Below are 23,506 nucleotides of genomic sequence, written 5' to 3' on the forward strand. Positions count from 1 at the left end.
TCTCCCCTATTGTCCTATCCTGGGAGTGTGCACACTAAATAATTCTGCTACCCCTCTCAGCTCTGAACTACAAGGTGCCCCCGGATGATTTTAAACACTCAGGGATTTTAAAAAAATCACCTGAAAGCTCACTGCAAACCTTCCAAAATGCTTTATAAATAAGAAAGTGCGTATAAAGTCTTTTCTTATAATTTGCTATTCAATAAGCAATGTTTTTGGGTTGAATAATTATTTTAATAGTGTGCTTTTTCACATTTGTAATCTATATAGTGTGCACACACCCCCAAGTGCAGCTACAGCCCTCCCAGCTTAATTTAATTAAGTATTGCACTTACAGTAGTTTGTGATTCCACTATGCTTAGTTAAGGAGGAGTACAAAATGACTTTAAACGTATATTCTTTAATGCTGTGTATGTAACCTTATACCCTGCTACTGTGCTCCCAATACTTAAAGGTCCACATAAGGATTTTAAATACATTTGCTGCTGCCTCACTGATAGTTTTTTCAGAGTACTTACCTGAAGGTTCTCAGTCTCTGGTGTGTCATCCCACTCCATTTGCCTTCCGGGCTCACTTTACTCCCATACCTTGCACCAGATCCCATCTGCCCCCACTACCTCTAAATTTAAACCTCTCCACATCACATCCCTTCCACTGTTAGCTCCACCCTCCTCATCCATACACTCCATCTCTCAATGTTGTTTATTATTATTTATTTATTTGTCTTTTGTTAACCGGGTTAGTCCACTGGACTGGTAGCCTATTTTCAGTGGAGACCCGAGGAGAAAAGCTCCACGCAAAGAAACAAATGAAAAAGTTAACATTAAAAATAATATGAATTTAGATACATAACTATATACAGTCATGCTATATATGCAATAAGAGTACAACAGAACAAGTATTCATATAAAATCTAAAGAGACAATAGCTTAAGATAACAAAAGGTAGAAACCTGTAGGTTTACAATAGGTCTTCATAAAGTAGAACCCTAAAAATAACATAAATTATTCAAGCTGAATTGGCAGACAGGAGGAAGTCTTAAATACAGGGGTAAAGTTAGAGGGGTGGGAAATAAAATTTATGAAAGTCAAGAGTGTAAGGAGGAGGGTGGGAGGTATAGTAGTAAAGGTAGAGAAAAGATGAAATTTAGGTAGAGCATAGGTCAGCGGTACGACTGAGGAACCACAGTGTTGGAATTAATCAGAGTTATTATTCAGTCAGAAAAGGAAAAAATGAATATGGCCCAGAAATTGGAATAAGTAAACGTTAGGTAGGGTGGTGACAGGTGCAGGAGGGAGAGTTAGCTAGGTAACTCTTTAATTCTCTTTTGAAGTGAGATAAAGTTTGAATAGAACATTTGTTGGTAGGGAGGTTGTTCCAAGTTTTACATGTAGAGCATTTATAAAGCCTGTTGTTTTGTTAGGGCTGTATATGTCAGGTAGCTGTTGGTCAGTGCTAAAAAGAGATTATGAAGGTCTGCAATGGGTTATGAGGGTTGACAGGGAGGGGCAGACTGCAGGTTTGTAAAGTAGAAAATGTGTCATCTGTGGATGAGAAAGTTGTAATAGTTGAGGAAATTCAAGTTACTAAAGTTGTTTTAGGGTAGGGCAGTGATGGGATTTGTAAGGGAGGTTACAGACATATCTAGCAATTTGGTTGTAAATTTGTTCAAGTTTTGTTAAAAGATTTGCTTGGAGGTGGGTAAATATAGGAGAAGCATAGAGGAGACATGGTAAAAGGTAGGCTTGAGCTATTGGAAGTCCTTGAGGTGATGGATAAGAATTTTTTTGTTTCTATACAAAAGACAGAGTTTTTGATTGGTCTTTTTGATGGATTGTTGGATATGTAGGTTAAATTTCAGTTGAACTTATTTATATTAATGTCACACTAGCATCCTATCTACATACTACTCCCCTTCCTTCATTTCTACAAACTTTACTACTCTCCCCCAGTTATCCATGTAGGTAGTTTTTCTGATTTCCTCCCTAATAACACTTAATTTAAAATGATTTTCCTTATTGTCCTATCACTAATGCTCTTCTCCGGCTCTTCACTTTCATCATATCTAGTCCCTATCCAACCTATGGTAAGCTCTCCTACAGGCACTGCCTCTTATACCAATAACACAAATCACTACCCCAACCCATTACTGCTCATCTCTTTCACAATATATTGTTTTTTAAAACAAAATGTTTCAGACACAGCAATACCTGTTTAATATTAAAATTATGACAATTTAACACAAATTAAATCTTACTTTACTATACAATCTGTGGTGACATCCACCCCTAACACTGCTCCCAATATCAACCCATATTTCCAAAAAAAAAAAAAAAAAATATTTTAGAATCATTTGCTTATTATACTTATGTTTTTGCTCATATTATGTTTATATAATACATGTATTAACTAGTCCTGATGTAAAATCCTTGTATTTGTATTGTCAATCTCTGTTTTTAGTATTTTATAACTCTTGGAGCTTTTCTCCCCGGGCCTCTACTGAAAATGGACATATATCCAGCTAGTCTAGCCCGGTCAACAAATGTAAAATAAAATAAATAAATTTCAGGTTCACGAAATATGCTTAAATTTCTCTCAGTAAGCACACATATGAAGTGCGGCAAAATCCCAGAGTTCCATGCTTGGGTAACTGCACAATCTCCTGACATACCAGTAATCACTGGAACCTGGTTTAACCACACATAAAAGATGCCGAAGTACTTCTTCCTGGCTTTAATATGTAGAGTGCTGATCAACTTAAAAAAGGAGGCGGTGTTGCAGTAATATATCATGATTGTATCTGCTTAACCCCTAACAACCAATCCATACCCTCCTTTGACAAACCTGAACTGTTCATCACCTACCTTAAATTAAATAAGAGTAAAATTCTCTGCAATATAGCTTTATACATACCCCCCCTGCAATAACTTATGAACTCTGGAAAGTATCCTATCATGGGTGTCAAAAAATATTTCTGTGGAAACAGTAATATTAGGTGATGTGAACACACTGACTGGCATAATCTTAATTGAGAAATCCTCTCAGATAGCATAAGCCTATTTGGGTTTTCTCAACTAATTACTCACCCAACCTTTACCAATTCCTCAAACCAAAATGGCTTAATTCCTGATTGGAATTTGGTCTCCCATCCTAGCAATTTCTCTCTATCCAAAACACTTCCAGCCTCTATCAGTGAGCACAAACCCATCTGCACAACTAGACTTATCTCGAAATCTGTCCAACGTTGACCAGCAGGCCTTTACAAATATATTAAACTCCATTATAGGTTCATAGGTTGGTACTAGGCTATCGGCCCTAGGGCCTATACAAGCCTAGTCATAACAATTTCCTGGCTATTTCTTCCCACGGTATTTACTTCCCTGGACCCCTGTCTAGCAGGGTGACTGACGTGATCCCAGGGGTGAATTTCCTATCTCCCATCCAATCATCAAGGTTCCTTTTGAAGAGGGCCAAAGAGGCGCTCTGCTTGACATGGATGAGCAGTCTATGCCAGAGTCTGGGGAGTCTCTGGGTCAGGAACCTATCCCTCCAGCATGTTTTGTTCATTGTGATGACAAGGTTTAGATCCCTAGAGCATGTGTCTCTGAGGGATTGGGATTTCTTTGTGTAGCATGTCCAACAGCTCTGGGTTTGACATGGCCTTGTATGTTAAGCAGAGCTCGCCTCTGAGTAGACGATATGCGACAGAGTATAGGTGGAGTTTTTTTTAGATGGTCTGCATAGGGCATCTGCTTTAGGCCTGTGATTCTTTTAGTGAGGTATTTCAGCGGCCTTTCCAGTTGTTGCAGATGTCTTGAGAGGTACATACCAAATGGGGCATTGTATTCTATAATGGGTCTAATGAGGGATGAGTGCAGTGGGACAATTACCTCCTTTTTTCTGAATGAAAAGCCCTTAGTGATGAGGTGTGCCACATAGAAGGATTTCCTGACTGTTGTGGTGATGTGGTTATCGAATGTGAGACCACTGTCCACCTGTGTCCCTAAGTCTCTTATCACACTTTCGGTGTTTAGTGTACTGCCACCTATATGGTAATTCACAGATACATGTTTTTTCCCAAAGGGGATAACTATACATTTCTTGGCATTGAGCTTGAGCCCATGGCTCTGGCACCAAGCATCTGTTTCTGTAAGGCCCTTTTATAGAATATCCACATCATTTGGGGATTCAGTAATGGCTCCCAGTTTGCAGTCATCTGCAAATTTTGTTAGCCAGAGTCCCTTAGTGTTGGCCTGTACTTCAGAGAAGTAGATACCAGAGACGTAGATGCCAAACAACAGCGGTCCCAGGACTGAACCCTGATGTACTCCACTTGTCACTTGTTTGGAGCTGGATTTGGAGTCGGCTACTTTAACAGTGTGGGTTCTGTCAGTAAGCCAGTTGGCAACCCATTGAGTGATGTAGGGATTAATGCCAAGCTTAGTAAGTTTCTCTATGATTCCAGAGTGGGGGATGGTGTCAAAAGCCTTGGCGAGGTCCAGATAGGCTGTGTGGACCACCTTACCCTTGTCCACAGCTCTGGAGACTGATTTGAAGAAGTCAGTCAGGTTCAGGAGACAAGATCGGCCCTTCACGAAACCAATGTCTTTGTTTATAAGTTCCATGATAATATGTTCCATGGCCTTGCAGATCAGGCTCGTCAGACTGATGGGGCGGTAGTTCCCAGGATCCAAGTTGGATCCCCCCTTGTGGAGTGGGATAAATGTAGCTGTGCACCACTCAGTGGGCACCAAGCCTGAGGTGAGTCTATGATTAAACATGACAATTAGGTGAGGTGCCAGTTCATTTTGTAGTTCATGTAGTAGTACACAGCCTGGGATGTTGTCTGGTCCCATGGATGCTGTATTCGTAGTTTTGAGAGTGTGCATTTTTTTTACCTCTGTGGCTGTTATTACTGGAATTTGGCAGTCTTTCAGTATTGAGATGGGCTGTTTAGGGGCTTAGAGGGGGATGAAGTTTGCACTGAATCAATCTGCCAGGATATTGGCAGTATCCTTGGGATCAGTATGTTTAATGCCATTCTGTTGTAGCTCAGAGCAGATATGAGCACTGCCATTTAGATTCTTGACATAGTTATAGAATGCCTTGTGGTTGTCTTTGGAATCTTTGGCAATCTTATTTTTTTAACTAGCTTTGGAGAATTTTATGAGGGATCTCAGCTTCTCACTGACGCTGGTCCTTCCTTAAATACATACCACTAGATGATGCAGTTGGACAATTTAATTCTACATTCCTAAGCATCTTAGACAGTTTAGCTGCCACCAGAAGGAAAAGAGTCAAAACCAACTATACTCCTTGTCTTTCTGTCTGTACCAAATCACTTGTGCAAAAAGCGACAAGACTTGGATGACTTACCTAAAACATAATACTCATAATAATTTACAGCATTTTAAAGCACTGATCATCTATGCAAAGCCACCAGATCAGCACAGATCCCATTCAAAACCCTTCTGGCACACAGTAAAAAAAATCCTACACCCAGGAAGTCAGTCCTCCCCCCAAACCTCCTGTGATAGTACCTCCCCTGACATAGCATCTCAGTTTAACTCTTACTTCATCAATAGCATAGCTTCCATCACTAGCAAATTCCTCCATCACCCTCTACTTTCTCTCAGTCTCCTGTTTGTCGCTCCACATTTTCCCTTCAGCCAGTTCACACTTCCTTCATCAAATCTTGTGCAAGCTCAAGCTATGTTCTCCCTCTGCAGGCAGTCTTCCTAATGAATTCCTAAAAATGTCTGCTGACTTGATTGCCTATCCAGTCTGTATAATCATTAGTATGTCTTTCAGGAAAGCTTATGTCCCCTCCCTGTGGAAAAATTCCTTCATCTTTCCCCTCCATAAAGGTGGTGCTTCTACTGAAATTTCTAACTTTCGGCCAATTGCTATTCTTTCATCACTATCAAAACTTCTATATAAATGTATCCATAAGCAACTTCTTCAATACCTACTTGACAATAATCTTCTCTCTCTCCCACCCAACATGTTTTCAGACCAGAACACAGCACTATCCCTGCTCTGCTGTCCTTTTCTGACACTGTCGGCAAAATTGAGACTCAGGAAACTTTGTCTCATCTCTGTCCTTAGATCTATCCAAAGCCTTTGATACTGTCTCCCACCCCAAACTCTTGTTCCAGCTATCTCTCTGGGCTTAAATTAAACATCTTTAAAGTGGTCCACTAGCTGTCTCTCTACCAGATGTCAATCTGTCAAATGGAACTCTAACTTCTCTCCTTACTTACCAGTCAGCACTGGGGTACCCCACTCCTGGGGTAGTCCACTCCTCTTCAGCATTTTTGTTAACCATCTTAATACTGCCACCAAACAAGCCACCCTAATTCAGTATGCCAACAACTCTATATTAATCTATTCCACCAGGAATCTTTGTCGTCTACAGAGTTTTACCTAAGATGCATTCAGTTTTATTGAGTCCTGGCTCACCATGAACCATCTACTACTTAACCCCCCAAAAAAATAAACCTCTACTATTTTTACCAAAGCTATTTTCTCCAGATGCTTCTAACTTTGCTATTACTTTTCCAAACAATGCTTCAATCAATGTGGTTTCACACACAAAACTGTTAGGTGTAAATATTGACAATAATCTTTAGTCTGACCTGCATGTCAGCAACAACATAAAAAAAATAATCAAAAATTGGGCATGATGTATAGGGCTACAAAATTCATCTCCAACTCTACAAGAGTAACCCTTGCCACCACCTGTCTCTTATCTTCCCTTCTATATGTTTCACCTATTCTAACTAATAATCTGAAGTTGTTAATCTTCTTTCTATTCATCACTGATGGGTTCAGTTCCAAGCCCTTGGAACTGAGTTGGCCTAATACCAAGCTCGCGTACACCAAAAACTCTCAAGCTAAGCTGCTAAGGTGTTTGGGGGAATCTTTTGAGGTGTTCCAAAGCTCAAAGTGCTATATTTTAAGGTGTTAATAAGTAACCTGTTTGAGTCCAGTTGCAAATCTTACTAAGGCTATCTTGTAGTTTAAGCTGGAACGGTGGACGTTTATTGCTAATTTCAAGTATGTTGAGGTCAGCAGCATACATTATAATATTCAAATTAGGTGTCATTGGTGAGAGCACTGATGTAAGATGAGAAAAGCAGTGGATCCAAAGCTGAGGTTTAGAGTACTCCTGTGCTGAAGTGGCATTTGTTTGAGAAAATGTTTGACTAGACCTGGAATGATCTGTCTTGAAGGTAACTTTGAAAGTGTAATATTGTTTGGGTTCCAAGTTGAGCCTGCTTAGCTTATGAAGAAGGATGTTGTGGCCGACTGTTTCATATGCTTTGGTAATGCCTATGACCTGTTAATTTAGATTCATCCATATTATTGAAGATTTTGATGGTGGCAGTGTATAGGGCAGTCATAACACTAAAGGCCACTAAAGGAGTTGTGGAAGCCTCGTTAGGCCGCTGCAGCTCCCTACCATCAGTTAAGATATTGAATTGATTAACTTTGAAGTACCGTAATAGCAGAAAGTTAATTCAACTGTTCTTGCAGGCAGTTTGTCCCATTCCGTAGCCTCAGTATCATTAGTAGCATGCTCTTCCCTGGTTATAATTTACACAGTATAACAGATTAACATTGTTAGAAAAATGTAGCCAAATTACTACTTTTTCCATATTTAAAAGAGTATGCTTAATGTTTCCTCTTTGTTACTAGAATTTGACAAACTTTACTCTAGATGGAGACTGCTCATATTAAACAAAATTTTACTACATAGCAGTCTCTATACTATAACAACAAAATTGCCAATATCCTTATTGTCAGTTTAAATACCTTATTTTGTAAAGAAGAAGGTAAAGTCATAATAAATCAATGACAAATATTTCTTATATTTTACTTTTGGCACATTGGTCTTCCCAGGATTTAGCCTCAGTTTTAGTATGCATTTTAAATGTCATAACTGAGAATATATATATATATATATATATATATATATATATATATATATAGTTAGATAGCTATGTGGGCATACATGTAAAGTTGTAGTGCATGAGCAATGTGTAGGTAGTCATAGGTTTCCATACATATATATATATATATATATATATATATATATATATATATATATATATATATACAGATATAGATATATGTGTGGCACCCTTTCACAATGAGATGTGATATTACAAAGCATCAGACTTTAATTTCAGCATTTGAAGAGTGAATTATGAAACTCTCTTGTTAAACTTCTAAAGCATCTTTGCAGGAAATAAGCTCATCTACCCCCCTCACTCCACCCCACCCCCCGGCCCAGGGAGTTTGTCACTCATACCCTCACTAGCTGTATGCACTAATTCTGGAATCACTCCCCATCATTGTAGAAGAATGCTCCAATGTACTTCCATTTCATACTTATTACATATTCCACCACATTCACTGTAATAGTCTAATAATTTTGTGGATCAATGTTAAGGTCCGCACAATTATAGCAAAAAGTCTTTGGGCAGTAACAACTGTTGTAAGTCACCAGGCAGTACCAAATCCATAGCAGTTGTTTGTTTGAAAATGAAAGGAATCTACATTAAGATCATAGTAACATTCTTGAGCATTTTTAAGAAAATGTTATGTAATCAAGTAAAAAAAAAGGCATGACAAAGATTACAATCCAAGCTACTGAGCAAAGGGCTTTTTGTTTTTTTTTCTTTCTCTCTTTAATGCTGAAATTAATTGTATATGATACATAGAATGCATTGATTCTTGGAAACAGTGCTATAGAAAGGTACACATGTAAGAAAGTAGCTGTAACAAGCTTCTTATAAAGAAGTTCATATGTATGCACCATGTAATTACTGTGGCACAAACTACCATACTGGCAGCAGTCACCACAGAATTCCATTAGAAACCTACAGACAGTTTTAAAAGCTGTAATGCAATCCACACTGCCTCACAAAACAGAAGCGTGGCAGAGCATTGTCTAATAGCTTTTAAAGGTGTTGGTTGATAGAAGATGGCATGAGCTACTGCTGTTTGTATGTCAGCAGAAAGTATGTACCAACTGTTAAAGCTGTTAGACACATCCCTCCTACTTGTCTTTTTCAACATGTAGTACATTGGGGAAGCTAAAACTATGTATGTGCTGCAAAGAGTTGTGATTGTGACTCCAGTTGTTAGTATTCATTACTGTACTTGGTGAACTTATTTTATCCATCTCTTGAACACATTAACAACTTGGTTATGATCAATGACGACCTTATCATAATCCTCAATGTTATATACAGCAGGCTACGTTTATGTGCATGTTTGCTAACACTACAGTTTGCTGACACTGTTACTGGTGCATTTTTTTTCTTGCCTACCATGGAATGTTTGATGCTATGTGTATGAAAAAAAATATTCTTCCATGTTGTTTGCCATTCAGATTTCAGTTGCTTTTTGAATATTTGGACTGCGGTGGTGGTGCTGCAGTAGCGTTGTCAGCTCATAGCAAGACGTTGTCCTGTTCGATTCTCAGCTAGAGCGTCTTCTGTGTGGAGGCATACGTGAATGGGGCGTGCCTTCATTGAAGGTTGTGCATCAGGGCTGGTAACCTGGTACGTAAAGATCCACTACCAAATCATTAGCAGACCGGAGTTCCGCTGTGGCGACCCCTAACCGGGAAAAAGCCGAAAGACACAAACAAACTCTTACCCTTTCAGTATGAAAACAAACAAAAAATAATTATTAAACAAACAAAAATAAAATAAAATCTTTCATTATCACCGTGAACTTGGACAGCATAAAAATGTCACCTCTGCAGCAATGCATAGCTGAAACCATATCAGTGGTAAGGACAGTCAACGAGGGGCAGGGACTTTGCACCTCATTAACATTATAATGAGGCAGACTGGGATGAAAGTGACCATAACTAGTACTGGCTTAGTCCTGTGAAGTATTCAGCCTTAAGTTGAGAGAAATATCAAAAAGGATGACTAAAATGCTGGGCCACAAGCAGTGGTGGTGGTGTTCCAGGTTTGATTAATTGCCCATGGCCAGGGACAACCATAGTAAGGGGAGGATATGAGTGGCCATTTTTTCTTTTTAGGTGGAGAGAGATTTTGCACTGTGTGCCATATAACTGACTGGGAACCAGGGAAGCTTGCAATAAGCAGGCAAGAGTTGGGGAGGAGGGGTTTACCATATGCATGACCAAGTTAAGATGCATCCACGTTAACTTCATTGCAGTCTGTCATGTGGTAACTGAGCTTATAGGTCTTGATAGAAATGCAGAGCCCTTCCATGAAGTGACTGAAGTGAATCACAACCATCCAATTTTCCCTGATAAAAGGAAAGAACAAGGCAGTCAAAATGGAGTAATACCAGTTCTTGAGGTCACATTTGCTTAGGGCAGTATTTTTCTTAAGATAAAAGTGGTAGAGCTGACATAAAATGTTAGACACCCCTGTCTATGAACTCTGGTAGATTATTTCAAGGTGCAATGAATCTGCAAATCTTTTTTTTCTAAATGCTTGCTGCTTGGTTTGGAGGCACAAAACTTATTGAATGTAAGTAGATGGTGCTGATTTAGTTGCATTTGTTTGCTGACTTCCAAGGTGTTTGCACATGTCATTACCAGTGTTGTGTGTATTTTTGACATTACCGTTATTGTACAAGACTGTTTGACACTGTGTAGGTTATGCACACAGCACTGAAACATTATATATTTCTTTCATGTTTTCTGTATACCTCAGATCCAAATGCTGTGGAACCTGAACCCATGACCACAGGACGACCAAGCAAGGACTGGGACAATACCGTGAAGGCAATCACATCAAGTTCAGCTCAGAATAAGAAATCATTGGTGGACATCTCAGGCACTAGTAAGATTTTTATTTCCTTCTATGTGGTTGTAGGACTACTTCAGAGAATATTGCTTACTGCGCATTTTATTTGGAAAGTTGAGCACATAATCTGTTATTTGTTTTGTTCAGCTTTTAATACCTATACCTAGACTGAGGTGGTGAGGCTGCTATGTTTTGGTAACTTGGTCTTGCGATAAAGCATTTGCAGCAGTCTGAGTAGATCCAGATGAAAATCAACAAACAGTGAAGAATAGAAAAGGACATTTACGCAGAGATGTTCTTTTACTTCTTATTTAGCAGCATGGTACATCATTTTCAGATGTATTCCTTCTACTCTTCTGCTTCTGTATTTACATTTCCTATTTTACATGATAAAAGGGTCCACAGTTATGCACATCCCACATTTTAAGCTTATCCACCTCAACAGGTAAGTGAGTAAAAATCCTAAAAAAAAATAACTCCATGGTTGTTTGTCATTTATAAGTACATGGTCAATAATAATAAAGTAAAACGTAAAAAATGTTTAAATGCGGTGCATGTACAGAGTGTAACAAAATAAGAGAAACAGATAATTTCACTATAAGAAATTATGAGTTAAAAGGAAAGTACAATTGTAACTCTAAAGCAGTGGTCTACCTGGCACACTGCAGTTCAAGCACCGCATTTTATATAGGAAAACAGAGAGAAAGATTAGCCAAAGAATTTATGAGCATGAATATGCCATAAGAAAATTCAACATAAATAATGCCGTATCTAAACATATTATGGAGTTTCCAAGCCATAAGTTTTACTTTGTTATTACTGAAATGACAAACAATCATGGGGACTGCAATTAGAATTAAAGGAATTAAAATGGCAGCTGCAGATGCAAGCAGACTCATGGCCAGGTATAAATGAACGTACCGCAATTTCTGCAGTATTAAAATTAAAGGCTTTGGAAAGAAAAAAAATTATAAAGATCGAATAGCAATCATAAAGCAACCCTTAATTGAACTTTGCACTGCCTGTTTTGTTTAAAAAGTCAGACAATGCTTTATAGAGTCAGGTGGCAAAAAGGCTGCATTTATCCTGTATACTAGCCAGACTTTTCTACCGTCATTTCAGCTATTTATCCATTTGTATGAAGCTCCAGTATGGGTATTGTGTTGTATGGCTGAATAATGTTTTGTTTTCCATTAGCTGTTGGACACATAAAAGCACAGCTCAACTATATGACTTATTGCACTGTTACTAAGCACCCACGCCATCGCACCAAAAAAAAAAAAAAAAAGTTGTTGCAGAAACCTTTTCTGATAAATAGAAAGTAGTACAGACTTGGTTAAATAGACTGAGTGGCAGTACCAAGAGCTGGATTAACACTCTTACTGTTGGAATTTGGTGAGGGTCATTGCTCAGCTCCAGCCCTAATGCTGAGTCCCAAAATGTGATTCAAATTGATGGCTCCAAAGTGAGACTGCATGAACAATTAACTAGAGCATAGGAAGTCGTATATCAAATCAACTTAGCGCAGCATTCCTTTCCTGTAGACCCAGCTAATCTGACATTGCAGTGATTCTATGCAGGTAATGTTGCTGGGTGTATGGCATGGACTATGGTCAAGCCACTTATAAACGTATTAAATCACAGCTAATAGACAGGCTATGTTGATGATATTAGCTGCAGCATCAAAGAGCAGCCACAGATGCTACTTGCATGCTTTTTCTGTGTGCCATATTGAACTTTGATGGTGAATGCACTGTGTTCTTCAGCATAAAACACCAAACAGTGCTTAAGAAGTTTTGAATTTTTGACATTGTCACAAACTCCTAGAAAGTCACGTGACATTGCAATATCAGCTCTCACAGAGCAACATTCCCAAGTTAATGTGACAGTGGAGCAGTGGCAGAATATAGTGAATGTAAACATGTCATATAGCAATTAATGTCTCACCTCTCTCACTCTCATTAGGACCAGAAATGGTACAGTCTTGTTCATTTCTGTCTGCCAACACCCACGTGTCTGTTCTCCTTTCTATAGAGCAGTATTATAATTTTATGTAGCACTGTTCTTACCTTGACAGAACAACAGAAAGCACATTTCTTTTGTCATTCTTGCTCTCTTTCTGCCCTTACTCTGGTACCAGAGTGGTTCTTTCATTTTTTTTCTACTATGTAAGTCGTCTCCAACACAATCCAGATGCCTTCTCTCTCAGTTAAAAATGACACAGTTACGTTGCATTTTGTTGGTAAATCAGTTCTTATATACTGCCATTACTACAAAAGAAGTATATGAAGAGCTTTATGTATTAAAAGAAGTACCAGTAGTACAAGCAGGTGTAATATGTCAATTTCAGACTCAAAAATAATCAGAAATTTTGAGGAAGTACTTCAGTTTTAGTTTGTTTTAGCAAAGTACCTTTAGCAATAGTAAGACATACACCATGATGATACATAGATTAAATAAAGTCAATAAAAACTATTAAAATGTTTAATAAAATAAGTTAGACAAACAAATAAGCAAAAGCCATCTGACAGTAAAATATAACTAAATAAATAAAATAAATGAATAAACAAACAAACAAAGTAGAATTTAAAAAAAGTGGAGAACCTGAAGTGGATATTTGAAAAAATATATCCAGGGATTCAGAAAATCTTGTCCGCAATCATGACCAAGTCAACAAATTACTATGCTGCATGACAAGCTAAGAGGCTCATTCATCTCCCAGTAAAATATAACTAACTAAATAAATAAGTAAAATAAACGAATAAACAAACTAGACTTAAAAGAAAATGGAAAACATGAAGTGGGTAACTGAAGAAATATACTCAGGGATTCAGAAACACCTTGTATGCAATCATGCAGCTCCTTGTCGCAGCTGCACTTGGGACTTGTGGGAAGATTTTGTTAGACCATCCCATGGTCTGAGTAAACTATGAGCAGCTGTGTCCACACATAAGATTCTAGGTTAGACATTGCACAACCTCGCACACAGACAGTAATACTAAGGTGCTGAGTAATTGTTGTAACTCAAGGCAAAATATATATAGACAAATGAAGACTACAACAGGAGATGGTAAACATGGCAGGGATGCCGAACACAATGGTGAAGGGAGTAGAACACATACACACAGATATCCATCTGAAGTACTTGAACATAGACAATGTGAAACTCAGACAAGATATATGGGGTACAGTAAAGTAACATAATATACCAAACTATACATCATTGGTGTTGTATTTTATTAGCGTACATGTACAGTTCTTCCTGGTGGGCTCAGGGAAACACATAACAGGGTTGTGTTGCACAAGAAAGACTGGGAGTAGAAATCAAAAGACAGGCCTCAAGAGGTTTGAACTAAGGACTGTCCTTACTGATAGACTGTTAAACAATGTATTAAGAAGGGGAGCCATTGCAGAATTCCTGCTGATAGTGTCAGGGAAATGCACATCAGGGGAGTGTTGCCACAGTAAAAGACTGGAAGCAGAAATCAAAAGACAGAATACAAGAGATTTGAACTCAGGACTCTTGTCACTGATATGCTGTTAAACACAGTATTAACAAGGCAAGCCACTGCAAGATAAGACTGTGTGCAGAAATGAAAAAGCAGGCTTTAAGAAATTTGAACCCAAGACTGTATTAATTGATTTAGGGGTCAGGGGAATACATTTCAGGGGAATGTCACACAACAAAAGACTAAATTAAAACACAGGCCTTAAGAGTTTTGAACTCAGGACTGTCTTCATTGATATTCTGTAAAGCGCAACATTAACAAGATAAACCATTGTAGAATTCCGAGTGAAGGGTCACTGAAACACTTGTCATAGACAGAATGGAGGCAGAAAAAAAAAAGAAAATCATGTGGGGATTGGAACACCCCACTTTATGCACAGACAGCCTAAAAAGTAATTCACAAGCTGAGTCATGACAGCAGTAAGAGTAAAGGCATAAACTTTGTTCCATTTCCTAGTTTACAAATTTGTTCCAACAGCACCCGTCTCATTTACTCAGTTGATGACAGTATTTGTAGCTCATGACATCACTTGGATATCATTTTGCTGTACAATGAGAAGTGTCATTCCTTGTTAGTTTGAACCATTGTGCAGTATAAAACCTCAACAAAGTTAATTATTTTATAAGCCTTTTTTGAGCATGTATGAGGTATGTTTATTGTTTAACCAGATTAAAGGCTGGAAGTGGAAGTATAGGACAGATGAAAAGAGAAGCAAGCAGGGCATAGAAGAGAAGGAAAGCAAATAAGAAATGAGAAGGATGAAGGTAGAGTGGGAGGATCAAACTTTTTTGCAGGGTAGGTAGCCATTTTTTTTAAGAGACTTAAAAGTTGAAGAAGGAAGGAAGGGATGTAAGAGGGCTAGGTTAGATATCAGGAAAAGACACACAAAACTAAAAGGATGTAGGGTAACAAAATAAGAGCTGGGGAACACAATGCTGAAGGAGACATCAGATGAACAGAATAAATACAATGGTAAGGAAGTGAATGCAAAACCAGCAGGAGTGGGCATAGGTGCAAAAGGAGGAAAACGGGTTAAGAGTTAGCAATGAGTATTTGGAGATGCATTCTTTGCTAGCTGAGACACAGTGGATGATAACTCTTGAGGGATGTTACTCAGTGACTTACTGGAGCATGGTCTTCATGTGGCCAAAGTGGGTGTCTAACCTCTTGTCAGTGATACCCCCACAGTGTCTGCTACCTGCTGGTAAGTGACAAATGTGTCACCTCCACTCACAAAGCTGCATGTAGGTATCAATATACCACTGTACCAGTCTCTCTTGTAGGGCTGCCTGATGTAGATGGTACAGGAAGGGCAGGAAGTATGGAGGCAACTGTAGCAGGAATAAATCTGTAACTTTTGTGGTCATACTCTTAAGAAAACTGTGATCTGCACACAAACCTTGTAAAATCTAAAATTATTTTGGGTTAGGAATGAGGTAGTATGGCTGTAGAATCTGAACTGTACTTATATGATTGAAAGAGGCATAAAACATGTGCTTGCTTTCCTGTACAATGTGTAAAACTACACTAACTAGCTAACTGCTTGATCTGAATCTGTAGTTAACTTCATCCTTTGTTCGTGTCAGAGTGGGCGGCATTAGCCAAAAGGAGAAAAATAAATCCATTAACTTAAACAGCAAACTACTGTTTCCTTCAAGGTATTACTGCCTGAAACATTTCCAGAAAGTATCAAGGCCTGTGGTTGGGTGAGGGGTTGAAGAATAGTGTTATTAGTTTGTCTCCCAGTGTGGACCATTACATAACATCCCTCCTGGGATCACATGAAAACACTCTGTCTCCAGAAACTGTTAATTAAACCATAGCCATAATTTTACCGTTTACTGTGAGTGTTGCCCAGTATTTTGATGAAAATAGACAAGCTTACTGATTTGTACCAGTGCCTTTATTTCTTCATTGTGCCACTTCCTGCTGTCTGCTGAAAATTCAGATAGTGGAGATAGGGCTCAGTAGCTCTTACAGTTAGATATTACTGTGAATGTTTTAGCTGGTTAGATTATTCTTTAAAGCATCATGTCTGATCAGACTGGTTATTTTTTTTTAATTATTGTTCTATGTAGTCATATATTTCTTTCCATATTTAGCTTTTAGCTGTATTGTCCAACTTCTTATTTTTAAAGTAAAAGTATTGTTGTTTATTCATTCTCTTTAAACATTTGTGGCTGGTTTATTTATTATAGGTTCATAGGTAGGTACTAGGCTGTCTGCCCGAAGGCATTTATAAGCCTAGCCAGAATGTGTTGGCTTTCGCCGCCTTCTTAGATTAGTTCCCTGTGCCTCTGTCCAGCAGAACCACTGAAGTGATCCCCGTGGTAAACTTTCTGTTTCCCATCCATTCGTCAAGGTTTCTGTTGAAGAGTGTTAGCGAGGAGCTCTGCCTAATGTAGATTGGAATCTTGTTCCAAAGCATGGGAAGTCTCTGGGATAGGAATCTATCCCTCCAGCATGTCCTATTTATTGTTGTGATGAGGTTTAGTTCCCTAGAGCATGTGGCATGAGGAGATACAGTTTTCTTTAGGTGGAGCATGTCCGTCAATTTTGGGTTGGACATGGCCTTGTATGTCAGGCAGAGATCACCTCTGAGTAGGTGGTATGCAACCGAGTACAGCTGGAGTTTCTTCAGTCGAGCTGCATAGGGCATTTGTTTGAGGCCAGTGATCCTCTTGGTGAGGTACTTCTGTGGTCTTTCCAGCTGTTACAGGTGTCTTGTAAGGTACATCCCAAAAGGGGTGTTGTACTCTATGATGGGTCTGATGAGTGATGAGTAGATGGGCACAATGACCTCTTTTGATCTTGATCCAAACCCTTTTGTTGATTAGGTGGGCCACATAGAAGGATTTTCTAACCACTTTGTCAATGTGATTATCAAAGGAGAGATTACTATCTACTTGGATCCCCAGATCGCTTATTACGTCTTCTGTATTTAGGGGACTACCACCTTTGTGGTAGTTTGTGTACTTTGTTTTTTCCAAATGGGATGACTATGCACTTTTTGGCATTTAGCGTGAAGCCATGATTTTGACACCAGGTATCCGTCTCAGTGAGACCCTTTTGGAGGATGTCTGTGTCAGCTGGAGAGTCAATTATAGCCCCTAGTTTGCAGTCGTCTGTGAATTTGGTCAGCCATAGTCCTCCTGTGCTTGCCTGTACCTCTGAAAAGTATATGCCGAACAGGAGGGGTCCTAGGACTGAGCCCTGGGGAATGCCACTTGTAACTGGTTTAGAGTCGGACCTAGCTCCCGCAACTCTCACCATGTGGGTTCTGTCCATGAGCCAGATGGCAACTCATCTTGTGACATAGGGGTTAATGTTCAGGTTGGTGAGCTTATCTATAATACCAGAATGGAGAATGGTGCCGAAGGCCTTTGCAAAGTCTAGGTAGGCTATGTGTACCACCTTTCCCTCATCTATAGCCTTGGTAACTGTCTCAAAGAACTCCAGCAGGTTTAGGAGGCATGATCTGCCCTTAACAATGCCGAACTGGGTAGGGTCCAGTGTTTGGAGGTGCCCAATGTCTCTGTTAATGAGTTCCATGACAATGCGCTCCATAGCCTTGCAGACCAAGCTAGTCAGGCTTATAGGGCAATAGTTCCCGGGGTCTGTTGTGGCTCCACCTTTGTGGAGCAGAATAACCGCTGCTGTGCACCACTCTATGGGTATGTAGCCTGTGGAGAGGCTGACTTTGAACAGTGTGTTTAGGTGAGGGGTTAGTTCGTCTTTGAGCTCATGTAGGATGCAGTCTGGGACATAGTCCCGTCCCATTGTTGCTGTGTTTTGGGCTTTGGAGAGGGCTGTTTTAACCTGAGTGTCTGTGATTTCAGAGTCTCTACATTCTTCTGGTATGGTTATGGGCCCTTTTCGGGGTGAGAAGGGGGGGGTGAAGTTTGCACTGAACCTGTCTGCCAGGATGTTGGCGATATCGGTCGGTTCAGTGTATTTTGTGCCATTCTGCACTAACTCTGAGCAGATCTGAGCATTGCCACTTAGATTCTTGACATAGCTAAAGAATGCCTTGTGGTTATCTTTGGAGTCCTTGGCAATTTTTCTTTCGAAGCTCACCTTGGATGATTTTATGAGGGATTATAGTTTCTTGCTGATACTGATCAGGGATGTCTTCCCTTCTTGGGATTTTACTCTTTTCTGTACTAGTTTCCTCCTTCTACTGTATAGCTTGTTTATGGCAGGGGTCCACCAGACTGGTTTCCTTTTCTTGGAGGAGTGAGTCTTGGTTTTGCTTGGGATAGCACGATCCATGCATTCTTGTAGGTGCCCGTAGAATGCATTAGTAAAGGATTTTGCAGCTTGAACAGCATTATCCTTTAGCATGGGGGCTTTGAAACTTTCCACCTCGGTCTTAAGTAACGTGAAGTTTGCTTTTGAAAAGCTTTTCACAGTGGTTTTCTTGTCCAGGGGTGGGGGCAGAATGTGGATATCCAGAGTGATTTGTTTATGGTCAGATCTAACCAGTGAGGGGTTGACCTCCAATGTGGAACACCGGTCGCCTATGTTGGTGATGACCAGGTCCAATATGTTGTCATCTCTGGTGGGAGTGTTGACCAGTTGATCCAGGGCGTTTGCGTTTATAAATTCTAGGAAATGTTGGGCAAGGGAGTTAGTACTTGAATAGTTCTCCCAGCTAATGTTTGGGTAATTGAAATCACCCAATGTTAGGGTGTTAGGACCTTTATGTTTCCTAGTGTTTCCAGAAATGCGGAATGGAGGTCCTGAGACATGGTGGGTGATCTGTAGCAAGCTGCAATCTGAATTGCAGTTTTGCCCATTGTTAGTTGCACGTGGATGATCTCTGAAGCATCATGCTGTGCCAATAACTAGAGGTGTGGGTATCCTTGGTGAATATGGATACGCCCCCGCTTTTTGTATTTCAGTCCGGGTTCTGTGGCCGAAATGTATGGTACGAGTTATAGCCTGGTAGTGCTGGGGTGCTCTCTGGAGTCTTGGTTTCTGTTACTGCACATATATCGATTTTCTCCAAACTGAGGAGTGTGCCTCGAGTGCATGCATTTTGAGGTTTAGACTTCTGGCATTGAGCAGTATTACCCTCAGTTTTTTTGTTACTTGTGCTATTTATGGCAGTGGGTTTGTCTTTTGAGCCTTGCCTAAAAAAAGCACTATGGGGATGGCAAGAGCCTTGACCAGTATTCGAAAGCCTAAGGGTGACAGGTGCAAGCCATCTCTAGAGAAGCAGCGTGGCTTGTCGTGCATGTCATCCCAGGCGGACAGACATTGGATCCCCTTTGAATGACACCAGAAACTTAGCCAATTGTTGAAATTGATAATTTTTTCTTTATACCGTGGTATCATTCTTGGTGAGGGAAGGCTGCTGCTCAGGGTCAGGGTCATACCGGCCTGGGCTACGTGATCAGAGAGCTCTTCCATGTTTCTTTTCATGCAGTCCAGGGAGGTACAGCTCAGGTCATTCACACCAACATGGACAATGACAGAGTCGTATTTGTACTTGTTCTGGAGTGACCTGAGTGCTTGTGTTATGTGGCGGATCCTGGCACCCGGCAGGCAGCTAACAGTAACCTTCTTGTTCAGCCTAGTGAATGGGACATCAGTGTGCCTGACTATAGAGTCACCTATTGCTAGTGTGCTGGGTATATTATTTTGCCTTAAGGGCTGTGATTGCGTGGCACACTGGTTTTGTAAAGTATATGTTTCATGGTTCATGTTGGGGGGGTGGAGGTTGCGCGGATGTCTGCTTTGGAGGTCTCTGTTGCTTTTGCAGATTTTTATTTAGAGCCTCTGAGTATGTTTTTGTGTATTTATATGTGATTTTTGCCAGTGCTGGTTTAATGGGTCTATGTGTGACTGGTGGTGTGATGCAAGTAGTTCCCTTCTCCTCTTGACTGTCTGATCCAGTCTTGGGTTGAGAGAGCTTAGCCTCCAGTTTGGCTGTATAATTGCATCTCTCGCATGTATTGGTGTTTGGTAGTAGGAGGAGAGGGTTGTCTGTGTACATGAGGCAGTTACAACATTGCCTCAAAATGCCCAGATTCACCAGTTGGACTAGAGAGTACATCTGAAACTGCCCTTTGGACATGCCTGGATAGGTACAGTGAACTGTTTTACTGATTGGCTGGTAAGGTCGAATAGAGAGCCTTGTCCTTCTGTACAGTATAGGGGTGTCTAGTGCTAGGGTTTATAAGTGCTTGCTATGAGTTTTGAGCAAGTGCTGGGCTGAGAAATGAATGGTTTGAGTGCTTAAGTTGAAAGTTTGTCTAGTTCCAAGGAAAAATTGAAGAGGAGACTTTGTGGAGCTGGGAAAAGTTATATCCTAGCTAACCGCTGCTGCCTGACATGCAAAACCGGGCAAATGCGTTTTTTATAGTAGGGAAATGAAAGAGAGAAATTAGCCCAAAATGGCCAATAAACTATTAATTTCTGGGCTGAAACCACTCCTCCAGGGACAGATAGGCTGCTCAAAGCTCCCCTCTCTCACAGGTGAATAGAGAAACTTCCTTCTATCCAAGTAAGGTATGGGCAAACACAGAGATTTGTAACACAGCCCTGAATTCAGCACTAACCTGAAAACTGGGCTATGCTAGCTTAGAAAGGCGGGAAACTATATATTTTTATTTTTTATTTTTTTTTTCAGAAAATAAAGCAGATATAGTTTAAAAAAAATGCTTTAAATGCACAGAAAAGGATACTTGTTATATATCTCAAATCAAAGTTGTAGTCAATTCCCCAAGTAATAAAGTAGGATAAAACACAAATACAGTAAAAGCAGATGAATAAAGTGCAATTTTTTGTTTATATATATAAAACAATAAAAAGCGAACAAACTGATTTAAACAAGTTATCTAATTAATCAGAAAAAAGCTCAAAACTGATCCCTGTTCCAGCAGTCTTCAGTCAGGCAAGTTTTAACTGCACACTCCTGCCACTAGGGTGCAGAGGAACTTTCTCCAAAAAAAGATGGCCTGAATCAGTGCTCAAGTTATACAAACAAAGTTAGATTCAGCAGGCCTGAATCTGGTCTATGCTACAGCAACAAAGCGCACCAATTTAAGTAGGAAACAGTTCAAATAAGCAGGCACAATAAGCCTGTGACCAGAAATTCCCAGCTCAGAAGGGCAGAATCCAACCTCTCCTCCCACAAGAGTGCAGACCACAAACCTTCTTAATGTAGAATAACTGGCCTGAAGCCCAAGTGTTTAAACCATAACTAATACACTTTAGAATAGCAGACACTGAGCCTTCAATCAGCAATTCCCATCTTAGAAGGATGTAAGCTACCTGTCCTGCCACAACAGTGCAGGCCACAAACATTCTTAATGTAAAACAACTGATATGAAGCCCAAGTGCTTAAACCAAAATACTTAGAATAACAGTTACAGTTTAATCAGGTTACTATCAAGCAGTAATAAATGCAGCAGAATAAATAAAATTGAGTACTTTTAAGAAGAGGCAAAAGCAAAATAAAGTAGGAGGAAACACAAATAGAATAAAATCAGATGAATAAAGTGCAATTGTTTTGTTAGTAAAGTGCTAGGAGAGAGGAAGGAAGAACCTAAGTGGGTTGGCCTTCTCAAATCTTCTCTCTGTATTAAGTAGAGTGAACACTAGACTCGGAATATGATCTCACTGTACTCAGTTAAGTGAGCAAATGAGATGGACCCAGGAGGAGTGTTCAGATACAGACTTACAGGAAGGGCGGGCAATTCCAGGACCATTTAGGAGTTTACCTTATTCTTGATTCTGATGCAAGTATAATATTTATAAACCGTTGCCGAAAGCCTTCGTAAATGTAGCCTCCCTGATCAATGATGCTAGAAAGAGCTTTTTGGCATAGAATTGACAGTTGGTAAACTAACCATAAAATTGTTTTTATATTTTGTTTCTGGGTACACCTTACCCTATGCAATGCACACACTCACAGACAAATTCTCTTTCCAGCAGTGGTTAGTGAGGTAGTGGTTTTGGTTTTGTGCAGCTAGCAACTGTGTTCTTAACTGATTTTTCACAGATTGAGATAGGTAAGTTAGGGTCTGAAAGGTTATCACTCAAAGAGAATTTATTCTAGATCCCATGTCAGCATTTCTTAACCAGTTCAAGCTGATTCACCCTCACTTTACTTATTTGTTTGTTAAAGACTGTACAAGACCTTTTACGTGCTTCTTTCAACACTGGGGTTTTAGTGTAGATAATTTGTAACTAACAGCAGTGTGTTCCTGTGATTTCTTTTCAGCCTGCAAGTGAAGATAAGGTCAGCAAGGCCATATGTGTTCTCAAGGAATCTTTTACTCCGTCTACATAATATCTTTCTATTATGAGGAGGATATAATGCTGATAAAAATAAAGTTGTTTGCTAGCCACTTCTTTAAAGTATTAATTTTACAGCACCTCTGAGATGGCTAATGTTTATTGTCCTCGAGTTGACAAAGTGTGAGGACCAGTCTCTGATATGCATAAAATGAGTATCTTTTTATAACCAGTTTACTGTTTATCTTAAGTTCATATTATTACAAATGTAGTTCCTTTTAAGCTTGGACTTGTTCAGATTTCTTTTTGCATTGTTATCATGATAAAAAAGGTAATGCTTTAATGTTAGATAATTGCAAATGGTGCATTATCAGTTTAGTAATTTGTAAAGGAATATATTTTTGATAGTTTAGATCACCATCACCTGTAATCAAAATGTCACAGAAGAAGAGCTGGCAGTACTCTATTGAGTTATAAAGACGTAAGTTTGCTTTACATAGAATAGGCTAGATTAGCAACTTAGGGCTGAAGGTTCCAGCCAGGGAGGGATCTCGAGTGAGTGTTCTGTACCACATATCCTATCCCAGATGGAAAAGCTAGTGGACACTGCAAGAGCATAACCTGGGGTAAAATCATAAAAATATGCTTTCCAGGCTGAAGAAGCAACTCATCCAAGTGCTGCATCCCGTTCTAGCCAAACATATCAGAGGTGTGTAAGTATGCATTGCACCTGGCCTGGCATAGCAGGCATTTCTCTACGACTGCTGGTGAACAGTGGGAATGATTTAGGTGCATAATTGAGAAACTGAACCTGCTGTGGATGACAGTCTATTGGTGACCCAACTTTTGGTTGTTTGAATATAAGATGATACAGGGTGTTAATGCCAGGTAGTAGTGGGGAATAAATCGGTCTTTAATGTAAATGTTAGATGGTTAAAGGTTAGT

General features: G+C 39.6%; 1 protein-coding gene across 1 annotated transcript in view; it reads left to right on the forward strand.

The window, feature by feature from the left end:
• Positions 1-23,506, forward strand: part of EFNB1 (ephrin B1) — a 763,535-nt gene that overhangs the window by 705,340 nt on the left and 34,689 nt on the right. Inside the window, exon 4 of the mRNA XM_044057094.1 lies at positions 10,713-10,841. Within this exon, the coding sequence (XP_043913029.1) occupies positions 10,713-10,841 (129 nt within the window). The remainder of the gene's footprint in view (positions 1-10,712; positions 10,842-23,506) is intronic.

The sequence above is a fragment of the Protopterus annectens genome, chromosome 15.part0 (genome assembly GCF_019279795.1).
Source record: "Protopterus annectens isolate FY-2018-M chromosome 15.part0, PAN1.0, whole genome shotgun sequence".
Classification (NCBI taxonomy): Eukaryota; Metazoa; Chordata; order Ceratodontiformes; family Protopteridae; genus Protopterus; species Protopterus annectens.